We start from the raw sequence: 21,185 nt of genomic DNA, 5'->3' as shown, positions 1-21,185 counted from the left end.
GGGGAAACTAGCTAAATGATGTGGGTCACATTCTTGAGGATTTCTGTGCTGACCCATGACGTGTGGTGGCTGTTCAAGAGAATACCTATAAAAATGTAACCCCTGTTGACTGAGGTTGGATGTGGTCTGTTAGTGCAGCAGACCTCTAACACCTCAGACAAATCTCACTCCTCTTCATGTGGTAATCTCATTATTCAACTATGGTAGGTATCATCAGCTGTCCAGTGGCAGGGGTGAGAGGGGTAACTGAACAGGGACCAGGTGTATGGACCCTTCAGGTATTTCTTATATCTAGTAGCTTCTTGAAGGAGATAGGTCTGTTTCCATGCTGTGCATCTCTATGACTCTATCGGTCCATGCCAACCAGATATCCCAACCCAATCCAGTCCCACCTGCCAGCACCCGGCCCATATCCCTCCAAACCCTACCTATTCATATACCCATCCAAATACCTCTTAAATGTACCAGCCTCCGCCACTTCCTTTGGCAGCTCATTCCATACCATTACCACCCTCTGTGTGAAAAAGTTGCCTCTTAGGTTTCTTTTATATCTTTCCCCTCTCACCCGAAACTTCTAGTTCTGGCCTCCCTGACCCCAGGGAAAAGGCTTTGCCTATTTACCCTATCCATGCCCCTCATAATTTTGTAAACCTCGAGAAAGTCACCCCTCTGTGGTTAAGGACTTTAAATGAATGGGGCAGGAAGTTTTCTGTTCTCTATCTCTGTTCTTACATTCCATTTTAAGGTCTAGAAACCATAAAATCATTTTGTAAGTTTTTAAAATACAGAGCTCAAATTCTCTGGATAATTGCCAAACCCTGTTACTAACTCTACTGTTTCTCTCTTGCCCTCGGACTCCTGTCGCTCCCTAACAGTATGGAAGGAGGTGAATTGTTCAGCAGGATCCATGATCGAGGTGATCAAGCATTTACCGAGAGGGGTAAGTCATGAGGCACAACATTCAAAATAGTTTTGCTGTTGTCCTCAACACAATCTGTGACCTTTCCTCATTGCCAGGCAATTAACAGGCGAACTGACTGTGGTTATAAATATCGCACATCGGTGTCAATCAAGCCCAAGGGCACTGTTCTAGTTACCTCATAGTAGGAGGAATATTACAGCCCTTTATAAGATGCAGAGATGAATAGGCAATTCCAGGTCAGGATTTTATATTATCAGGAAAGGTTGAGGCAGTCTTGATTGTTTTAAACCAATGATGATCTTGGTTTCCAAACAATTGAAAGGAAAGATGCAAAACAGGGACAAATTGTTCACTGCACTGGGTGCATCTGCATCAAGTACCCTGGGATGAATTTTAACAATTAGATGGAAGGAGTAGCACCAGATTGAACCCTTTTTTATGAAGGTAAAGGAAGATACCGAGTTAGCTCTCCTCCATGAAAAAGAGGTAGCAATAGGGAGAGACAACAACGAGTGTTGCACCTCTAAATTTTGGTGAAAGGATTCAGCATTCCCTCTAGGTATACTCTGCTCAAACAGGGGTTAAGGTTAAATGTGCTTTATTCTACAGTTGCTGTTGATTGTATTTGGCTTGGAAGTTCTTAGTGTCCTCACGTACATTAAATGGGAAAAAAAACTGTCCCTCAATTGGTGTGTCATAAAACCAAGTAAATCTCTGAAATCTGATTACAAGTGGGACTCTAGAATCTGATGTAAGGATCCTACAAATAATTTAATGTGTTCTTTATCACTGTTGTTAAAGAATAGTTTACTTGAAACCTGCAATATTTGAATAAGAATGGTCACCTGTCAAATGAACCCTATATTTCTTCCTTTTACAGAGGCCTCTGAAATAATGAGGGATATTGGGAGTGCTATTCAGTACCTCCATGCAATGAACATTGCTCACAGGGATGTTAAGGTAAGACCTGTGAATTCTCTGTCTTGAGTGGCTGCTTTGGTGAACATATTGCTGGGCTATCACAAAAGGCATTTACCATCGACTGATCTGAGCATTTAGTCATCTTATATTTAATTCAAAATAAAGTAGATATTGAGAGGAAAATAGTATCTCTCAGCCCAGGCCTCTATCAGGAAATAAGAGGAGCTGGATGAGAGTGGAGGAAAACATAAATACACACAAATGATCTGAAAGAGGGCACTGGTGGTCAGATCAGTAATTTTGCAGATGACCCGAAGATTGGTGGAGTAGCAGAAAGCATAGGGGACCGTCAAAGAATACAGGAGAATATAGATAGACTGAAGAGTTGGTCGGAGAAGTGGCGGTGGGAGTTCAATCCAGGCAAATGTGAGGTGATGCATGTTGGAAGGTCTAATTCTAGAAAAAACTACACTGTAAGTGGATGAGCTTTGGGAAAAATTGATGAGCAGCGTGATCTGGGAGTTCAAGTCCATTGTGCCCTGAAGGTGGTTGCACAGCTGGATAGAGTGGTCAAGAAGGCATTTAGTATGCTTGCCTTCATTGGATGGGGTAATGAGTATAAGAGCCGACAGGTCATGTTAAAATTGTACAAGACATTGGTTTGGCGCATTTAGGATGCTGTGTATAGTTCTAGTTACCGCATTACCAAAAGGATGTGGACACTTTGGAGAGGGTGCAGAGAAGATTTACGAGGATGTTGCCTGGTATGGAAGATGCTAGCATGAAGAGAGGTTGAGTAGATTAGGTTTGTTTTCATTAGAAAAAAGGAGATTGAAAGGGGACCTGACTTGAGGTCTACAAAATCATGAAGGGTATAGACAGGGTAGATAGAGACAAATTCTTCCCATGGTGAGGGATTCAATAATGAGAGGTTATGCTCTCAAGGTGAGAGGAGAAAAGTTTAAGGGGGATACACACTGAAAATACTTTACACCAGAGGGTGGTGGGTGCCTGGAATACATTGCCAGTATTAGAGGCATCTGGATAGATGCATGAGTAGGTGGGGAGCAGAGGGATACAGGTCCTTAGGTATTGGGCAATAGGTTTAGACAGTGGATTTGCACTGGCACAGGCTGGGAGGGGCAAAGGGCCTATTTCTGAGCTGTAAATTTTCTTTCTTTGTTCTAAAACACTTGGGTGAAGGAGATGGACTGGAGTGCAAAGGTGGGAAAGTGGCAAATTAGGAAGAAAACGTTATATTGCATTAACCTATTGCTTTTCATTACTGCAAGAAGTTTAAAAATGTTTTGCAGCCATTGAAATATCTATTTGAAATGGAGCTACTGTAGTGTAAAAAAAAACGTGGCAACCAGTTTGCGCACGGCCAGATCTCAGTGAAATGATGACCACATAATCTGTTTTAGCGATGCTGCTTATCCATGCTGTCCTGCACAATATTCATTGTTCAACACTCCTGACCTGATGCCAGGATCTTCTATGCCCACATAAGGATGAGGGCAGGTGAGGTGTTGGTTTAACCTCTCATCCAAAAGCTGGAAACTCTGGCATTGCAGCACATCCTCAGCACTGCACTGGAGGGTTGGCCTGGATTTTGTGCTAAAGTCTGTACAGTAGACTGTGTACAACCTGATCTGTACAGTAGAATTTGAGCCCACAATCAGTGGGAGGTAACCAAAAGGATATGTCATATTGCAAAGGACAGTTAAGAATAAGCTTTCGCAGCATGACAGTGTTTGAGATGTAAAATCGGGCCATTTAGCCCTTTAAGTCTATTATGCTGCCAGTTCCAATTTTGAATATCAAATCTCTTTTCATGACCCTTTAAGTACTTGAAGTGTTGAATTCACAAACCTGTTGTGGGTGATGTTGGTTGAGGCAGTGTTGGAGTATTCAGTTAGCTCATGAACTTGGCTCCAATCATTGCCTAAAGATGCTCGTATTCTTATCAGAAGTTAAATGTTTTAAAAAATCTTTCTAGCTTCTCAATGCTCTGAATATTATGGTGTCTGTATTCTAGTTCACCTACTCCAAATCCCACGTAACCATAGGCACATGCTCATTGGCCTAGGTTGGTTCTTGATCCAGCAACACTTCAAATGTAAAACTAAGATCTTTGATTTAAGACCCCCTCCTTAGCCTCACCTGTCTCTATCTGTGTAACTTCCTTTCAATCTTGACAACTTTCTGCAAAACCTTCCAACTCTCCTATCTGCACATTTCCACTTTTGTTTAACCTACCATTGGCAGTGGATTCTCCAGCTTCCCAGGCTCTAAGCTCTGAATTTCCCTCCCTTAACCTGTTGTACCTTCTGCTTCTTTTAAGGTGGAACATAGAAGTGGGATGAGACCATTTGGGCCTTTAAACCCAGTCCATCATTCAGTAAGATCATGGTTGATCTGGATGTGGCCTCAGTTCTATTTTCAAGTCAGCTCCCCCAAAATCCCTGAGCACCTTGTTGATTGAAAATTAGTTCACCACAGCCTTGAATAAATTTAAAGACCCTACTACTTTCTGTCCGTATTTCATATTCCTAACAAACCTTAAAAAAGTTTCTCATTTCTGTCTTAAAACAGAGACTTCGTTATCCTTAAACCATATACCTTAATTTTAGTCTTTGCATAAGAAGAAATGTTCTCCTGGTATCCACCCTCCAATAGATCTTTGTTTCAGGAAGACCACCTTTCATTCTTCTAAAGCTGAAAGGTTTAACAGCTTTGACTTCTATCCATTCTCCATAAGTTATGTCCTTCATCCCAGGAATTAATTGAGTTGAACCTTCTTTGAATCACTTCTGAAGCGATTTTTCAAATTTTCCCAAGTGAGGAGACCTAAACTCTATACATGGCTCTTACCAATGCTCATAAAAGCTGCAGTCTAACTTCTTTACTTTTCATATTCAATTCTCCTTACAATAAACAACAAACGTTCCATATTAGCCAGTTTTGAGAAGATTTGTAGCTCAGGTTGAGGTTCTGGATGTAAGTTTGCTCGCTGAACTGGAAGGTTTGTTTTCAGAAATTTCATCACCATACCATGTAAAATCAGTGAGCCTCCTGTGAAGCACTGGTATTAGTGATCCGCTTCCTATTTGTGTTTAGGTTTCCTTGGGTTGGTGATGTCATTTGCTGTTCTTTCTCTCCCAGGGTGGTAAATGGGGTCAAGGTCGATGTGTTTGTTGATAGAGTTCCGATTGGAATACTGTGCTTCTAGGAAATCTTGTGCATGTCTTTGTTTGGCTTGTCCTAGGATGGATGTGTTGTTCAAGTCGAAGTGGTGTCCTTCCTCATCTGTATGTCAGAATACTAGTGAGAGTGGGTCATGTCTTTTTGTGGCTAGTTGGTGTTGATGTATCCTGGTGGTTAGTTTTCTGCCTGTTTGTCCGATGTAGTGTTTGTTACAGTTCTTGCAAGGTACTTTGTAAATTACTTTAGTTTTGCTTGTTGTCTGTATAGGGTCTTTCAAATTCATTAGCTGCTGTTTTAGCGTGCTAGTGAGTTTGTGGGCTACCATGATGCCAAGAGGTCGGAGTAGTCTGGCAATCATTTTTGAGATGTATTTGATGTCGGGGAGCGTGGCTAGGGTTTCTGGAGAGCGTTTTGTCTGCTTGTTTGGGTTTGTTGCTGAGAAATCATCTGGCTGTATTCATTTGGTACCCATTCTTTTTGAATACACTGTCTAGGTGATTTTCCTCTGTTCTTCATAGTCCTCTGTGTTTCAGTGTGTGTTGGCTCATTTGAAATAATGTTCTAATGCAGCTTTATTTGTGGGTGTTGGGATGATTGCTTCTGTCGTTAAGTATTTAGTCCGGATGTGGTGTTGTCCTGTGGACGCAGGTTTGAAGTTCTCCATTGGCTGTTCACTCTACTGTGACATCAAGAAATGGCAGTTTGTTGTTGTTTTCCTCCTCTTTAGTGAATTTTATGCCAGTAAGGATATTATTGATGGTCTTGAAGGTTTTCTCTAATTTGTTTCATTTAGTGATGACAAAAATCTCATCCACGCAGTGGACCTAATGTTTGGGTTCAATGTTTGGCAGAGTGGTTTGTTTGAGTCTCTGCATTACTGCCTCTGCTAAGAACTCTGATATGGAGCCTCTTAACCACACTCTGAGAAAAAGAGCGGCAAATTATATCGCCAACCCAAGGAAACCTAAACACATAAATAGGTCACAACACCAGTACTTCACTGGAGGCTAACTGATGATACTGAGTATGGTGACTAATCTTCTGAAAATGAACCTTCAACATCAGTGAGCGAACTTACATCCAAAACGTTCCATATGCTTTCCTAATTGCTGATTCCTAAGTTTGTGAATTATGATCCCACTGTACTATCAAATTCAATTTGTTTAATTTTAAGTAGTATATTGCTTTTATACTCTTTAAGCCTAAGTAGACCAGTTCAATTTACCCATGTCATACTCCAGCTGCCAAATGGTTGTCCATTTGACCAACCTATATCCTTTTGCAGGCTCATCCTTTCTGCTTTTGAGGACAGTAGATTTCTTTTCCGAAAGGATAATATTGAACCAGATGGGTTTTTCGGACAACCAAAAGTGATGACATGGTCACCGTTAGTCCAACCTTTTGAACCCAGACTTTTATTGAATTCGAATTTCACCATCTGAACTGATGGGGTACAAGCTCAAGTTCCTGGAATGTTAGCATGGAGTTCTGGGAAACTAGTTCAGTAACATTACTACTATGCCACTGTCTCCTTTTAAACCTGAGTAATCATGGTTGTTCAGTTCTCTGAATAATCCCATTGATAAGACATAAATCTTATTTTCCAAGACATGCAGCCCTACTTCAGTATTACACAAACTAGTTGTGAAGGATGTGAAAGTTGTGCAAGCAAGATATTAAAATGAGCCCACATCTGCCTGATCTAGTGGATGTTAATGATGTTCAAAAAAGATCAGGGAGTTGTTCTACTGCTTCAGTATCACTCTTCCCTCGATCAACACCAAAACTGGCAGTCTGGTTTTGTGGTTATTGATAGCTATATGCAGAATGATGCTGTGTCTGCACTTAATGCTTAGAACATAGAACATTACAGTGCAGTACAGGCCCTTCAGGCCTCTGTTACACCAACCTGTGGAACCAATCTTAAGCCCATCTGTTCTATGCTATTCTATTTTCATCCATATGTTTATCCAATGACCATTTCAAATGACCTTAAAAGTTAGTGAGTCTACTACTGTTGCAGGCCTGGAGTTCGACGCCCCTACCACTGAGTAAAGAACCTACCTCTGACATCCTGGCGTATATATATCACCCCTCAATTTAAAGCTATGTCCCCTTGTGCTAGCCATCACCATCTAAGGAGAACAGCTATCACTGTCCTCCCCATCTAACCCTCTGATTATCTTGTATGTCTCAATTAAGTCACCTCTCAATCTCCTCCTTTCTAATAAAAACGTCCTCAAATCCCTCAGCCTTTCCTCATAAAATGTTCCCTCCATACCGGGCGACATTCTAGTAAATCTCCTCTGAACCCTTTCTAAAGTTTCCACATCCTTCCTATAATGCGGTGACCGGAATGCTCCACGTGTGGCCGCACTAGAGTTTTCTACAGCTGCAGCATGACCTCGTGGCTCCGAAACTTAATCGTTCGACCAATAAAAGCAAACATATCGTATGCCTTCTTAACAACCCTATCAACCTGGGTGGCAACTTTCGGGGATCTATGTACATGGATACAGAAATCTCTCTGCTTGTCTACACTGCCAAGAATCTTACCGTTAACCCAGTACTCTTTATTCCTGTTGCTCCTTCCAAAGTGAATTATCTCTCTCACTTTTCCACATTAAACGCCATTTGCCACCTCCCAGCCCAGTTTTGCAGCTTATCTATGTCCCTCTGTAACTTACAATCTCCTTCGGCACTATCCACAACTTTACCGACCTTAGTGTCATCAGCAAATTTACTAACCCATCTTTCTACGCCCTCATTCAGGTCATTTATAAAAATGACAAATAGCAGTGGACCTAAAACAGATCCTTGCGGTATACCACTATCAACTGAACTCCAGGATGAACATTTCCCATCAACCAGCACCCTCTTTAGCTAGCCAGCTTCTGATCCAAACTGCTAAATCACCCTCAATCCCATGCCTCCATATTTTGTGCAATAGCCTACCGTGGGGAAACTTATCAACACCTTACTGAAATCTAAATATACCACATCAACCGCTTTACCCTCATACAACTGTTTGGTCACCTTTTCAAAGAACTCTAAGGTTTGTGAGGCATGACCTACCCTTCACAAAACCGTGTTGGCTATCCCTAATCAACCTATTCCTTTCTAGATGATTATAAATCCTATCTCTTAGAACCTTTTCCAACACTTTACCTACAACCAAAGTAAGGCTCATTGGTCTATAATTTCTAGGGTTGTCTCTACTTCCCTTCTTGAACAAGGGAACATCTTTGCTATCTCCAGTCATCTGACACTATTCTTGTAGACAATGACAACATAAAGATCAAAGCCAAAGGCTCTGCAATCTCCTCCCTGGCTTCCCAGAGAATCCTAGGATAAATCCCATCTGGCCCAGGGGACTTATCTATTTTCACACTTTTCAGAATTGTTAACACTACCTCCTTGTGAACCTCAATCCCATCTGGTCTAGTAGTCTGTATCGCCTTGACAACATTGTCTTTTTCCAGAGTGAATGCCAATAAAAAATATTCATTTATCATTTCTCCTATCTCCTCTGACTCCACGCACAACTTCCCACTACTGTCTTTGGCCCTAATCTTACTCTATTCATTCTTTTATTCCAGATATACCTATAGAAAACTTTAGGTTTTCCCTGATCCTATCTGCCAACAACTTCTCTGTCCCCTCCTGGCTTTTCATAGTTCTCTCTCTTTAGATCGTTCCTGGCTAGCTTGTAACTCTCAAGCACCCTAACTGAGCCTTCACTTCTCATCCTAACATAAGACACCTCCTTCATCTTGACAAGAGATTCAATTTCTTTAGTAAACCATGCCTCCCTCGCTTGACCACTTCCTCCTTAACTGGCAGGTACACACTTATCAAGGACACACATTACAATTGTGCCCATCCTATGCATCCTAAATCTTGCCTAATCGCATCATAATTGCCTTTCCCCCAGCTATAACTCTTGCCCTGCGATATAAACCTATCCCTTTCCATCATTAAATATTATATTGTGGTCACGATCACCAAAGTGCTCACCTCCCTCCAAATCTAACACCTGGCCAGATTCATTACCCTGTATCAAATCCAATGTGGCCTTGTCCCTTGTTGACCTGTCTACATACTGTCAGGAAACCATCCTGCACACATTGGACAAAAACTGACCCATTTAAAATACTCAAGCTGTAGTATTCCCAGTCAATATTTGGAAAGTTGAAGTGCCCCATAACAACTACCCTGTTACACTCACTCTTATCCAGAGTCATCTTTGCTATCTTTTCCTCTACATCTCTGGAACTGTTCGGAGGCCTATAGAAAACTTCGAACAAGGTGACCTCGTCTTTTCTGTTTCTAACCTCAGCCCATACTACCTCAGTAGACGAGTACTCAAATGTCTTTTCTGCCACCATAATACTATCCTTGACTAACAATGCCACACCTCCCCCTCTTTTACCATTTTCTTGGTTCTTACTGAAACATCTAAATCCCGGAACCTGCAACAACCATTCCTGTCCCTGCTCAACCATTGTCTCCGAAACGGCCACAACACTGAAGTTCCAGGTACAATCCATGCTGCAAGTTCACCCACCTTTATTGTGGATGCTTCTGGCGTTGAAGTAGACACACTTCAAACCACCTTCTTGTTTGCTGGTGAACTCTTGCGACCTTGGCATCATCTTTCTGACCTCACTACTCTCAACCTTCTGGATGCTGGAATTACCATTTAGGTTCCCATCCCCCTGCTGAATTAGTTTAAATCCAATCGAAGAGCATTAGCAAATTTCCACCCCAGGATATTGGTACCCCTCTGGTTCAGGTGTAGACCATCCTGTTTGTCGAGGTCCCACTTACCCCAGAATAAGCCCCATTTATCCAGGTATCTGAAACCCTCCCTCCTGCACCATCCATTTCGTCATGTGTCAACTCCTCTCTCTCTCTCTCTCTCTCTCTCTCTCTCTCTCTCTCTCTCTCTCTCTCTCTCTCTCTCTCTCTCTCTCTCTCTCTCTCTCTCTCTCTCTCTCTCTCCCCCTATTCCTCGCCTTGCCAGCGCATGTCATGGGCAACAAACCACAGATAACCACGGTTTGTTCTCACTCCCTGAATTGCTGCCTTAAATTCCCATCCCTTTTTCTACCAAAGTCGTTAGTGTCAATGTGGACCATGACTTGGGGCTGCTTCCCCTCCCCCTCAAGGATCCCAAAACCACGATCCAAGACATCAGAACCCTGGCATCTGGGAGGCAACGCACCAACAGTGAATTTCTCTCGTTCTCACAGAATCTCCTATCTGTCCACTTAACTATGGCACCCCCAATGACTAATGTTCTGCTCCTCTCTCCACTTCCCTTCTGAGCAACAGGACCAGACTCTGTGCTAGAGACCTGTACCCCATGGCTTATCCCTGGTAAGTTACTTCCCCCCCCCCCACCCTTTGCTTGTACATGTACATGTTTAATGTCGTTGCCGAATTCTGCGATTTGATTTGTTTTTTTCATCAAACAAGAAATCTCCTTGAAATCTTTGACTTTTGTTTGAATTGTACAGCCAGAAAATCTGTTGTATACGTCGAAAGATGTGAATGCGATCCTCAAGCTCACGGATTTTGGATTTGCTAAAGAAACAACACTTCACAACTCTCTAGCAACACCGTGCTACACACCGTATTATGTTGGTCAGTATCAAGAGCATTCTTCTCTTGTTTCCTTTTGTGCATATCTGTCAAAAGATTACTGTAACTAACCAGAAGCAAGACAACCAGTGAGCAATAGCATTTGGTCATCAACTACTGACTTTTTGAGACTCCTTGAGCTTAAGAGGCAAGACCTCCAGTGTTCAAAATCAGTGTTGCACAGGGTTAAATTAAACTCCCTTCTGAGCAACACTGTAGGAAAACCTCTACATAGGCTATAGTGCTTCAAGACGACCCCTCATTCTGCACAAGGTATCTGCTGCAATGGGAAAGAACTTTTTCACCTAGCCAACTTTGTGGTCCAGATCTCCATGGCATCGCAATTGCTTAGGTTGAGATTCTGGAAGTCATGTCTGTATTGACGCCAGCGGAGGTTGTGGGTCAGTAAGAATCCCATTTGCACAGGAGTGGTGAACAAAGTGTCATTTTAAGACATGTGTACAGCATGATAAAGCTTTTCCATACAGTACAAAAATAATAAGTCAAATGTGTGTTTGTGGCTGTGAAGTGTTTTGGCCCGGCATGGCCTCAGCATGGGCATCCAGAGTCTGGGTGATTCCAGAGGTCTTAGCCTTGAGGTAAAGCTCAGTGTGGTCTACAGGCTAGGTGCCAATATAGACTGAGTTGGAAAGATTGTTATTCTGAATCTTTGATTTATTTCTTTTTCTAATTTAACCCTATGATCTGTAATGCTGGACCAAGTAGTTCTTTATTTTTCTAATTTTATTTCCCTAAGAATTTGTGTTTAAAAGTCTCTACCTAAGTACTTTTGTGTCTAAGATGGTGATGTGAGTGGCAACTTGGAAACTTTTCACTGTTCTCATTTGACAAAATGTGACAATAAAGCTAATTCTAAGATCACAAAGTTCATGATACAGATGCAAATTCTTTCTTGCTCTAGATTTAAAATTATGGGCGGCATGGTGGCACAGTGGTTAGCATTGCTGCCTACAGCGCCAGAGACCTGGGTTCAATTCCCACCTCAGGCGACTCTGTGTGGAGTTTGCACATTCTCCCTGTATCTGCGTGGGTTTCCTCTGGGTGCTCCGGTTTCCTCTCACAGTCCAAAAATGTGCAGGTTAGGTGAATTGGCCATGCTAAATTGCCTGTAGTGTTCGGTGAAGGGGTAAATTTAGGGGAATGGGTCTGGGTGGGTTACGCTTCGGCGGGTCGGTGTGGACTTGTTGGGCCGAAGGGCCTGTTTCCACACTATAGGGAATCTAATCTAATCTAATCTTGGTTTCATCAAGTATTGGATTAGTGAGTGACTGCTAATCTTGGTTTCTTTTCAGTTCCTCTTTTCAACCAGTTTTTAAAGCATTTGTTTCCAGCTGTTTGATGTCATTCACAACAACAAAACCAGAAATGGCAGGTTTTTCCAGCAAGGTCTGGTAGCATCTGTGCAGACAACGTGGAATGCTAACTCTACTTTGTCTCCACAGATGTTGCCAGACCTGCCAGGTTTTTACAGCAATTTACTTTTGTTTCTGATTCCCATCAGCTGTCGTTCTTTTGTTCTTTGTTCTTGGTATGTTTAATGATCATACCAAACCGGGGGAGAGAACGATAGTTTACTGTTTTCCGAGTACAGTTCACATTGTGGTCCAGTCCTTTCTCAGTCAAACAGATCACCTAGTGTTGTCACTAACCTGGCATTTGTCCAAAAATGCCCTAAATTGTCTCAGTTCTTGCAGATACAAATCTGACCTGTCTTTCAGCTGAGGACTTGGCTTCTCTCAGTGCGAACATATCATCTCTTTTAGCAACCTCCCAGTGATAAGGGAAAAACCATGTGGGACCAAGCACATTGCTGAGTTGGACCAAAGATCATATTTGATTGGCTGATATTTGATCCTCCCCAGGATGTTTAACTGCTCTGGATATACTGCAAAAGGTCAACTTCTCAACAATCCTATCTATTAATGTCCCAGGCAGTCTCAAGGGATTTTGCCATAACACCATACAATGTTTATGTAATACATCCTATAATTATAATGGTGCACAATGCAACATCTCGATATAGCGTTCCATAGGGTATTATATTTTCACTTTACTACAATACCTAACCATGTATGGGTGCTTATGATAAAGGAACAGCAATAACACGGTTGACTTTAATCTGCATATAAATTTGAAAAGTCAGATTGGCAGCAGTAGCCTGGATGAGGAGCTCAGGGAATGATTTTGATGTCGTTGCTTGGAGCATTAATTTAGGATCGGACCAGAGAGCAGGTTATATTACACTTGGCATTGTGTAATGTGACAAGATTAATTAATAATAAAGGCACTCTGTTAGTCTAAGGGATAGATCAATAGAGACACAGTGGCACACGTTTAAGGGGATATTTCTGAATATGTACTTTCTCTACAAACTTTCCTATCTGCGGTTAATTAAAGGAATTCGAGAACTTGAGGAAAAACAGTTAACTGTACAAAGCTGAGTGGCCTGTCAGATTTATCATAGATTTATCACAAAATCCCCACAGTGTGGAAACAGGCCATTTGGCCCAATAAGTCCACACCGCCCCTCTGAAGAGCATCCCACCCAGACCCACACCCCCATCCCATTACTCTACTCTATATTTCCCCTGACTAATGGACCTAACCTACACATCCCTGGACACTGAGCAATTCTGCATGACCCAGATAGACTTCATCCCAGGGTCTTAAAAGAGGTCTTAATGAGGCTGTAGATGATTTTTGTTATTCTTCCAAAATTTCCTCACCTGCACATCTTTGGAATGTGGAAGGAAACCAGAGCAGACATGGGGAGATTATTTAATCAGAATATTAAAAAATGGCAGAAAATGACTGAAATGTTAATCAGGAGGAAGAAATTAGTGTTTGAGAGGAAGCTAGCTGGGAATATAAAAGTGGATAGCAAGACTTTCTATAGGTATTTAGGAAAAGGGTAAGTAAGCTGAATGTCAGTCCTCTAGAGTAAAAATGCAAAAAAGAATTGTAGCCAATAAGGAAATAGCAGACAAAATGAACAAATAATTTTCTTCTGTCTTCACTGTCGAGAATATTAAAAACATCTCTGTAATAGCTGGAAATCAGGGGCTGGAAGGGAGAGAGGAACTTTGTGAAATAACAATAGCAAAGAATGCAGTACGAAACAAGATGTGGGTTTCGCAAATATGTGGATCCAGATGGACTTCATATCAGTATCTTAAAAGAGGTGGCTGAATGAAGCTGTAGATGGCTATTGTGTCATTCTTCCAAACTTCCCAAGATTCAGGGGAGGTTCAAATGGTTTGGAAAGTAGTGGATGTTGACAAAAGAAGGAAGGCAGAAAACACAAACCTATAGGCTAATTAGCATATTATGTCTGTTAAAAGTGATCATTAAAAAGGTTATAGCTTCGTACTTAAAGTTCAAAATAATTGGAAGAATCGGCAAGGCTTTGTCAAAGGGCGATCGTGTTTAATTAACTTATTGGAATTCTTTAAGGGAGTAACATTGATGCAGTTAAAACAAAAAAGAGCTGATAGATATACTAATCTTGGATTTCCAAAATGCATTTGATAAAGTGCCACAAAAGCTATTGCAGAAAATAAAAGTTCATAGTATAGGGGGTAACATTTTCCTTGGGAAAGCAGATTGTTTTCTGACAGCTATCCAGAGTGTGCACATGAATGAGTCCTTGATGTGTTTGCCAGGATGTGATGGATGGTGGGGTCTGTGCTGGGGCCTCAACGTTTTGTTATTTATGAATGACTTATGTGAGGGGAGTAATGGCATGTAGTTAAATTTACAGACAAGACCAAGATCGATACAGATGTATGTTGTGCAGAAGACATAAGGAAGTTGTAAATGAAAATAGGTTGAGACAATGGACAAAGTTCTGGCAAATGGATTATAATGTGGAAAAATGTTTACTTGGCAGGAAGAATAGGAAAACAATATTACTTAAATGAGAATTCCAAGCTACAAAGGGATTTAGGCATGCTGGTGTATGAATGACAAAAATTGGTGGGTTGACTGGTTATCCTTTGATTATGAAGGGAATTGACCATAAAGTCAGGATGTTATGCTTTGTTCTTCGTTTTGTTAATGCCCTGCATTACCAAAGAAATTTACAGCACACAAACAGACACTTCAGTCCTCCAAGCCTGTTCTGATCTAGATCCTCTTTCTAAACCTGTCGCCTATTTTCCAAGGATCTGTATCCCTCTGCTCCCTACCCATTCATGTACCTGTCCAGGCACATGTTAAATGACACTAATGTTCCCGCCTCTACCACCTCTGCTGGCAACATGTTCCAGATATCCATCACCCTCTGCATAAAGAACTTTCCGTGCATATCTCCCTTAAACTTTTCCCCTCTCACTTTAAACTCATGGCCCCTAATAATTGAGTTGCACGCTCTGGGAAAAAGCTTCTTGCTATCCATCCTGTCCATACCTCTCATGATTTTGTAGACCTCAATCAGGTACCCCCTGCAACCTCTGTGTTTTTAATGAAAATAATCCTAATCCACTCAACTTCTCTTCAGAGCTAGCACCATCCAGTCCAAGCAATATTCTGGTGAACCTCCTCTGCATTCTCTCCAAAGCAACCACATGCTTTTGGTAATGTGGTGACCAGAACCGCACACAATATTCCAGATGTGGCTGAACCAAAGTCCTATACAACTGTAACATGGCCTGTCGACTCTTGTACTCAATATCCCTTCCGATGAAGGAAAGCATGCCGTTTGCCACCTTGTCCACTCAACTAACCTGCGTTGCCACCTTCTGGAACAATGGACCCGAACACCCAAATCTCTTTGTACATCAATTTTCCCCAGGACTTTTCCATATACTATATGGTTCACTCTTGAATTTGATCTTCCAGAATGCATCACCTCGCATTTGCTCGAATTGAACTCCATCTGCCATTTCTCCAATCTATCTATATTCTCCTGTATTCTCTGACAGTCCCCTTCACTATCTGCTACTCCACCTATCTTAGTGTCATCTGCAAACTTGCGAATCAATCCTCCAGATCACTTATGTATATCACAGACAACAGTGGTCCCAGCACGGATCGCCATGAAACACCACTGGTCACAGTTCTCCATTTTGAGAAGCTCCCTTCCACTACTTACTACTCTGCCTCCTGTCGTCTAGCCAGTTCTTTATCCATCCAGCTAGTACATCCTGGGCTTCCAAATGGAAAAAGTGAAGTTGTTGGAATACTGTAAGCAGTTTTGATCTCCTTATTTAAGAAAGAGTATAAATGCTTTGAAGGTAATTCAGAAGAGGTTTGTTAGATTGATACCTGGAGTGAGTGGGTTGTCTTGATGAAAGTTTGGACAGAGTGGATTTGCTTCCACTAGAGCTTAGAAAAGTGAGGGGTGACTTGGTTGAAGTGAATAAGTTTGAATGGTCTTAACAAACTGAACATTGAAAGGATGTTTCCTGTTGAGGGCAAGTTCAGAACTAGGAATTACAGTTTTAAAATTAGGAGTTGCCCTTTCAGGACAGATGAGGATTCTTTTCTTCCCTGAGGGTTGTGTAACTTTGAAACTTCATATCTCCGAAGGTAATGGAGATAGGGATATTGAATTTTTTAAGACAAAATTGGATGAATTCTTGTTAGGCATGGGAAGCAGGGGAATCGAAGGTTATCTAGTGTAGATGTGTTTGATCTACCATGATCATCTTGATGGTAGAGCAGGCTGTAGGGGCAGGATGGCCTGCTTTTGTTTTTGTTTCGTTTATATGTTGAATGTGGCTTCTATCTTAATTCTTGGACAGCCTTTGATGAGGGAACAGCATAATGATATATCCGTTCCCCTTAGTGATTTTCTTTATATTCAGGCATGGGTTTTGGGCTTTGGCTAAGTCAGCATTTATTGCAGATCCCTAATTATCCTGCAGAAATTGGTGTGAGCTGTTGTCTTGAACCATTGGTGTCCTTTGGACGGAGGAACATCCCCGGCGCTATTAAGAAGAGAGTTCCAGGATTTTCATCTAGTGACAGGAAGGATTGGTAATGTAATGTCAAATTGGGGCAGTTTGTGGCTTGGAGAAGAACTTGTAGGTGGAGGTGTTTCCACACACCTGCCCATGTTCTTCTAGATCTTCTAGACATCACAGCCTTGTAGATGGTACACAGGCATTGGGGATATAGAAAGGAAGTTATTTGCCACAGAATGCCAGCATCTGTCCACCTCTTACAGTCACGTATATCTGTCTACTCTGGTTCAATTTCAAATCAATGGTAACCCCCAAGATGTTGAAAATGTGGGATTCATCAATAGGAATTCCATTGAATTTCAAGAGCTGTTATTAGATTCCCTCTTGTTGGAGATGGTCATTGTCCATCGCTTGTTTGGTGTGAATATTATTTACTACCAATCAGTCCAAGCCTGGTAAATTAATAGGTCTTGCTGCAAATGGAAGCAGGCTGCTTCGGTATCTGAAAAATGTGTTGCTGGAAAAGCGCAGCAGCCTACCCCTTGGATGCTGCCTGACCTGCTGCACTTTTCCAGCAACACATTTTTCAGCTCTGATCTCCAGCATCTGCAATCCTCACTTTTTCTCCTGCTTCAGTATCTGAGGAGTTGTGAATGGTGTTGCATATTGTGCAATCATTAGCAAACATTCCCATTTCTTCCTTCTTTCATAAAGTCAGGTCAATGATGAAGCAGCTGAAGATGGGCCTAGGATACTACCCTGAGTAACTCCTGCATTGATGTCCTGACATTGAGATGATTGACCTCCAACGACCATTATCCATTTTCCATTTGTACTGGGTATGATTCCAACCATTGGAGAACTTTCCCCTGATTCCTGTTGACCACCGTTTTGTAAGCGAACCTTGATGCCATGCTAGGTCAAATGCAGCCTTAATGTCAGGGATAGTCTCTCTCACCTTGCCTCTGGAATTCCGTTCTCTTGTTCATGTTTGAACCAGGGCATAATAAGGTCAAGAACTGACCGCCTCTAGGAATATAGTTTTATTTTCTAATCTGTTTGGTTGCTGTTGCCCTGAATTGCTGCTCATACTTTCACATGTTCACTATAGCTCCAGAGGTTCTGGGTCCTGAGAAATATGACAAGTCGTGTGATATGTGGTCCCTGGGAGTGATCATGTACATTCTGTAAGTAGCTGCTTCATTCATCTCCATTGCTCCTCTGTAACTGCCCCTCTGTAATTTCCTCCACTATTCTCTATGAATCTATGGCCACTTGTTATATCAATGCAATGTGGCAGACAGTTCATTTGCTAAGTAGCTAACTTTAATCAGGACAAACCAGTAATCCAAAATGTTCTGTTGAAATTTGTGATAGTTTCTATGCTAATTTCACCAACAGAAACTTGCACCTGTATTAGACTGGCAAATATTAAAACGAGAAATATCAGTGTAAGTGATAGGGGCCTGAGCAAAATGTGGAATATACATCATCTTACTCTTTAAAGTTACTCTTTATCAAATTGAAGTTTAAGCTATTAAAATGACTTGAGTACTTTAAGAACAGCATGCTACATAGAATGCAATGGTAAAAGCTTTTCTTTTTGAATCTTAGTGAATCTAACCCCATCTAAAATGTATTCAGACATATTGAATGAAGTGTGAATCTCAAAAGGCAGAATTTTTTTTAAGGTTGCTATTTTTATATTAGAAAAAGTTAGCTGACATAAAGTCTTGCTTCACCTGAAATTCTTGCCTGTAACTTTAAACCCATTCAGAACGGGTGTACTCTCAGGGAACTTGCATTCTCAGGTGCTATATATGGGTTAGGGTTATTTTTGTGAACCATGTGGGATTTTGGTCACGATAACTAAACAACAGAGTGAATAATTAAGGGAATTTTCTCATGGTATTCTCGTTTCATATCCAGTTGGTATTAATCAGTTATACATAATTCTTTTTGAGGAGATAAAACACATCCAGGATCTTTAATGCTGAGCCATTGTGGGGAGTTTCAGGCTGATATTGCAGTTCAAGCAAATCAATAATTCATTTGATAAATATATCCTTCAGTTTGCTATAGACCAGAGGCTCAAAGTTACTATCCATTGCCTGCGATGAGGCACCTCATGCCACATTGGATCAGTAGTAAGGACTGACTGGAGGAACCATTGTGATCCAACGTTGACACCCCGACTCCCTATACACCAGAACCCTTCCACTTCTAAATCCTGTTTTTGACTTCTGGAATATGTGTGAGGATGAAAAATGCTTGAGTTGACTAAGATTTCTGTCAACTAGACTGTTGGTGGTCTGTTTTATCTGTTCACTTTTAATAAAATATGGGTAGGTTGAACTGATAATTGACAGAGAGAATACCAGCAATAGTAAGATCCTTGAGAGGGCATGGGGAGTTACTGAGGAAACAAAAAGGTTTTACCTCTGCACGTGGCTAGCACAGAGCGCAGCTGAACATCATCCCTGTGCCCACAGGCTGTGTGGGTATCCTCCATTCTACTCCAATCATGGCCTGGCCATCTCTCCTGGAATGAAGAAGAGGATTCGAATGGGACAATATGAGTTTCCAAACCCAGAGTGGTCTGAAGTCTCTGAGGAGGGTAAGTGAATTTGGAAGCTCATTGTTTGCATGTTGCTATAGACCTGAAGGTCCTGAGTCGGGTCACAGCAACAGATTTTGACTCTAATGCTCAGCAAATGTTCCATTGGTAGGTTCGATCATGCTTTTGCGTATTGGTAATATTTAGCAAATTTGTTGTCAAAGTTATCAAATTAATAATTTATTGCCAGTGATCAAGAATCAACTTAATGGATCAGTTTCTATTCAGTAGGAAGTGAAATATGAGCAATTAAAATAATGCAGCAGGGTCTGTACAATAAAGTGACAGCTCCATTACTAATTACTAATTAGAGACCTATTGAGATTGGTTTCTGTAGGATTCACAGGATATGCAAGATGAGGTGAAGTTCAAGTACAAGTTAATTCCATGTGTGTGCTTATTGCAGAGTAAAGCTCTGTGCATCTCAATACGAAGATTGCTACACTGCTCCTAATTTGTATCTCCCCTAAAAGTGTTTGATATGACAGTGCAGAAGGAGCTCTGCTGTACAGTTAGTGCCTGACTTGGGAGTATTTGATGGGAGACTGTAGAGGGAGCACTGAGTGCAACATAACACTAAATGAACTTTACTGGTTTTGAAATAATTGCGAGTTTTGAAATTGCTGGTTTTGAAAATCTGCTTCCGATTTCAAACAAAGTACACGTTCGCCAAGTTAGGTGATTCTTGGTAGATCTCAGTGGGTGCTATGATACGTGATTGTCTTGCTTCATAGCAGCACAAGCCATGGCTCTGTGTTTGATCAGAGCACACCAATTGTCCTGCACAAAGTTACAGGAAAGAAGAATGTGTGTGCATGAGTGTGATAGAGGGAGAGACTGGAAGGGCAGCACCAATGTGTTAGTCTCCATTTTTAACCATGATATCATTCATTCCTGTCTCGATAAAAATAAGCATTAGGCAATGAGAATAATGGTTAAACAGATTTGGTATAAGTCAGCTTTGTTTTGTACTAAACAACATAGCTCACTCTGTGGTTGTGGTTAGGATGCTGTAGTTTGTGAGCAATCTGACCAAATGCAGTTTCTACTCATCATGCAGCACAGTTGCAGATTTTAAAGCAATCAGTTACATAACCTTGATAGTAAATTTCCTCCCAATGTTAAAACAAATCAGTTGCACAGGGCTGCCATAGCCTTTGAACTTGGAGAGTTCCCTTTCCTTGTCAGTAGACAATTTTAGGATGTGGACATTGCTAGTGAGGTCCTGAATGACTGGTAGGAATATGATATACCTCAGTAAGTTGCGAAACCACTTTCAGAGGAACCATATTGCTACATAATGCTGGCCAAATTCAGTAAAAGGCTGAAGGACGTCAGTCATCTCATTGGATTCCAAAGGCAATCTGACAGCTTCATAAACACTTCTATTGATTCCAGTTATTCTTCTCATTAATAAGTTTATAAAAATCAAATCCAGATTCTCAAGCTGGTATGTGGGATTTGAACTGCTGTTCTCTGGATCGTTTGTCTAGGGTTCTGGATTACCAATCTAGTAACTATCCAGAGCCTAACACTGAGAATTGTATGTATAGATGTGAGGTGGGACCTTCACTGAAGTCTATAAGCATTCTTAAATATTGATGCTGCCACTTGGGCTTCCATTCAGTAACTGGAATTTTGAAATTGTGATGTTCCTCTCTATGTGGCACTGGTACATTGTTGACAATTTGGTTCTTGTAAGTGTTAACGTTTTCTGTGTCTGCAGCGAAAGATCTGATCCGGCAAGTGCTGAAGACCGATCCCACCGAGCGAATGACGATTACTGAGTTTATGAACCATCCTTGGATTAACGTAGGTCTCATCAAACTCTGCCTTGTATTTTTTTCTCGACACAAAAGTGCAACTGAAGCTTGTTTCAGTGCTGTACTTATACTGATGACTGAAAGTAATACAGCAGTCAGACCTCAAAAGTCTGTTTATGGGT

The 21,185-nt window shown here is 41.3% G+C and overlaps 1 protein-coding gene across 2 annotated transcripts in view; it reads left to right on the top strand.

Annotated features, from left to right (window-relative positions):
• Nucleotides 1-21,185, top strand: part of LOC140483905 (MAP kinase-activated protein kinase 3-like) — a 101,166-nt gene that overhangs the window by 71,288 nt on the left and 8,693 nt on the right. For both annotated transcript variants that reach the window (XM_072582711.1, XM_072582710.1), the window contains exons 3-8: nt 876-940; nt 1,803-1,882; nt 10,573-10,699; nt 17,735-17,810; nt 19,116-19,240; nt 20,967-21,052. In XM_072582711.1, the coding sequence (XP_072438812.1) occupies nt 876-940; nt 1,803-1,882; nt 10,573-10,699; nt 17,735-17,810; nt 19,116-19,240; nt 20,967-21,052 (559 nt within the window). The remainder of the gene's footprint in view (nt 1-875; nt 941-1,802; nt 1,883-10,572; nt 10,700-17,734; nt 17,811-19,115; nt 19,241-20,966; nt 21,053-21,185) is intronic.

This window comes from Chiloscyllium punctatum, chromosome 12 (assembly GCF_047496795.1).
Source record: "Chiloscyllium punctatum isolate Juve2018m chromosome 12, sChiPun1.3, whole genome shotgun sequence".
Lineage (NCBI taxonomy): Eukaryota > Metazoa > Chordata > Chondrichthyes > Orectolobiformes > Hemiscylliidae > Chiloscyllium > Chiloscyllium punctatum.
The sequence above is the reverse complement of the archived record's forward strand: the minus strand, read 5'-3'. Positions and strand labels throughout refer to the sequence as shown.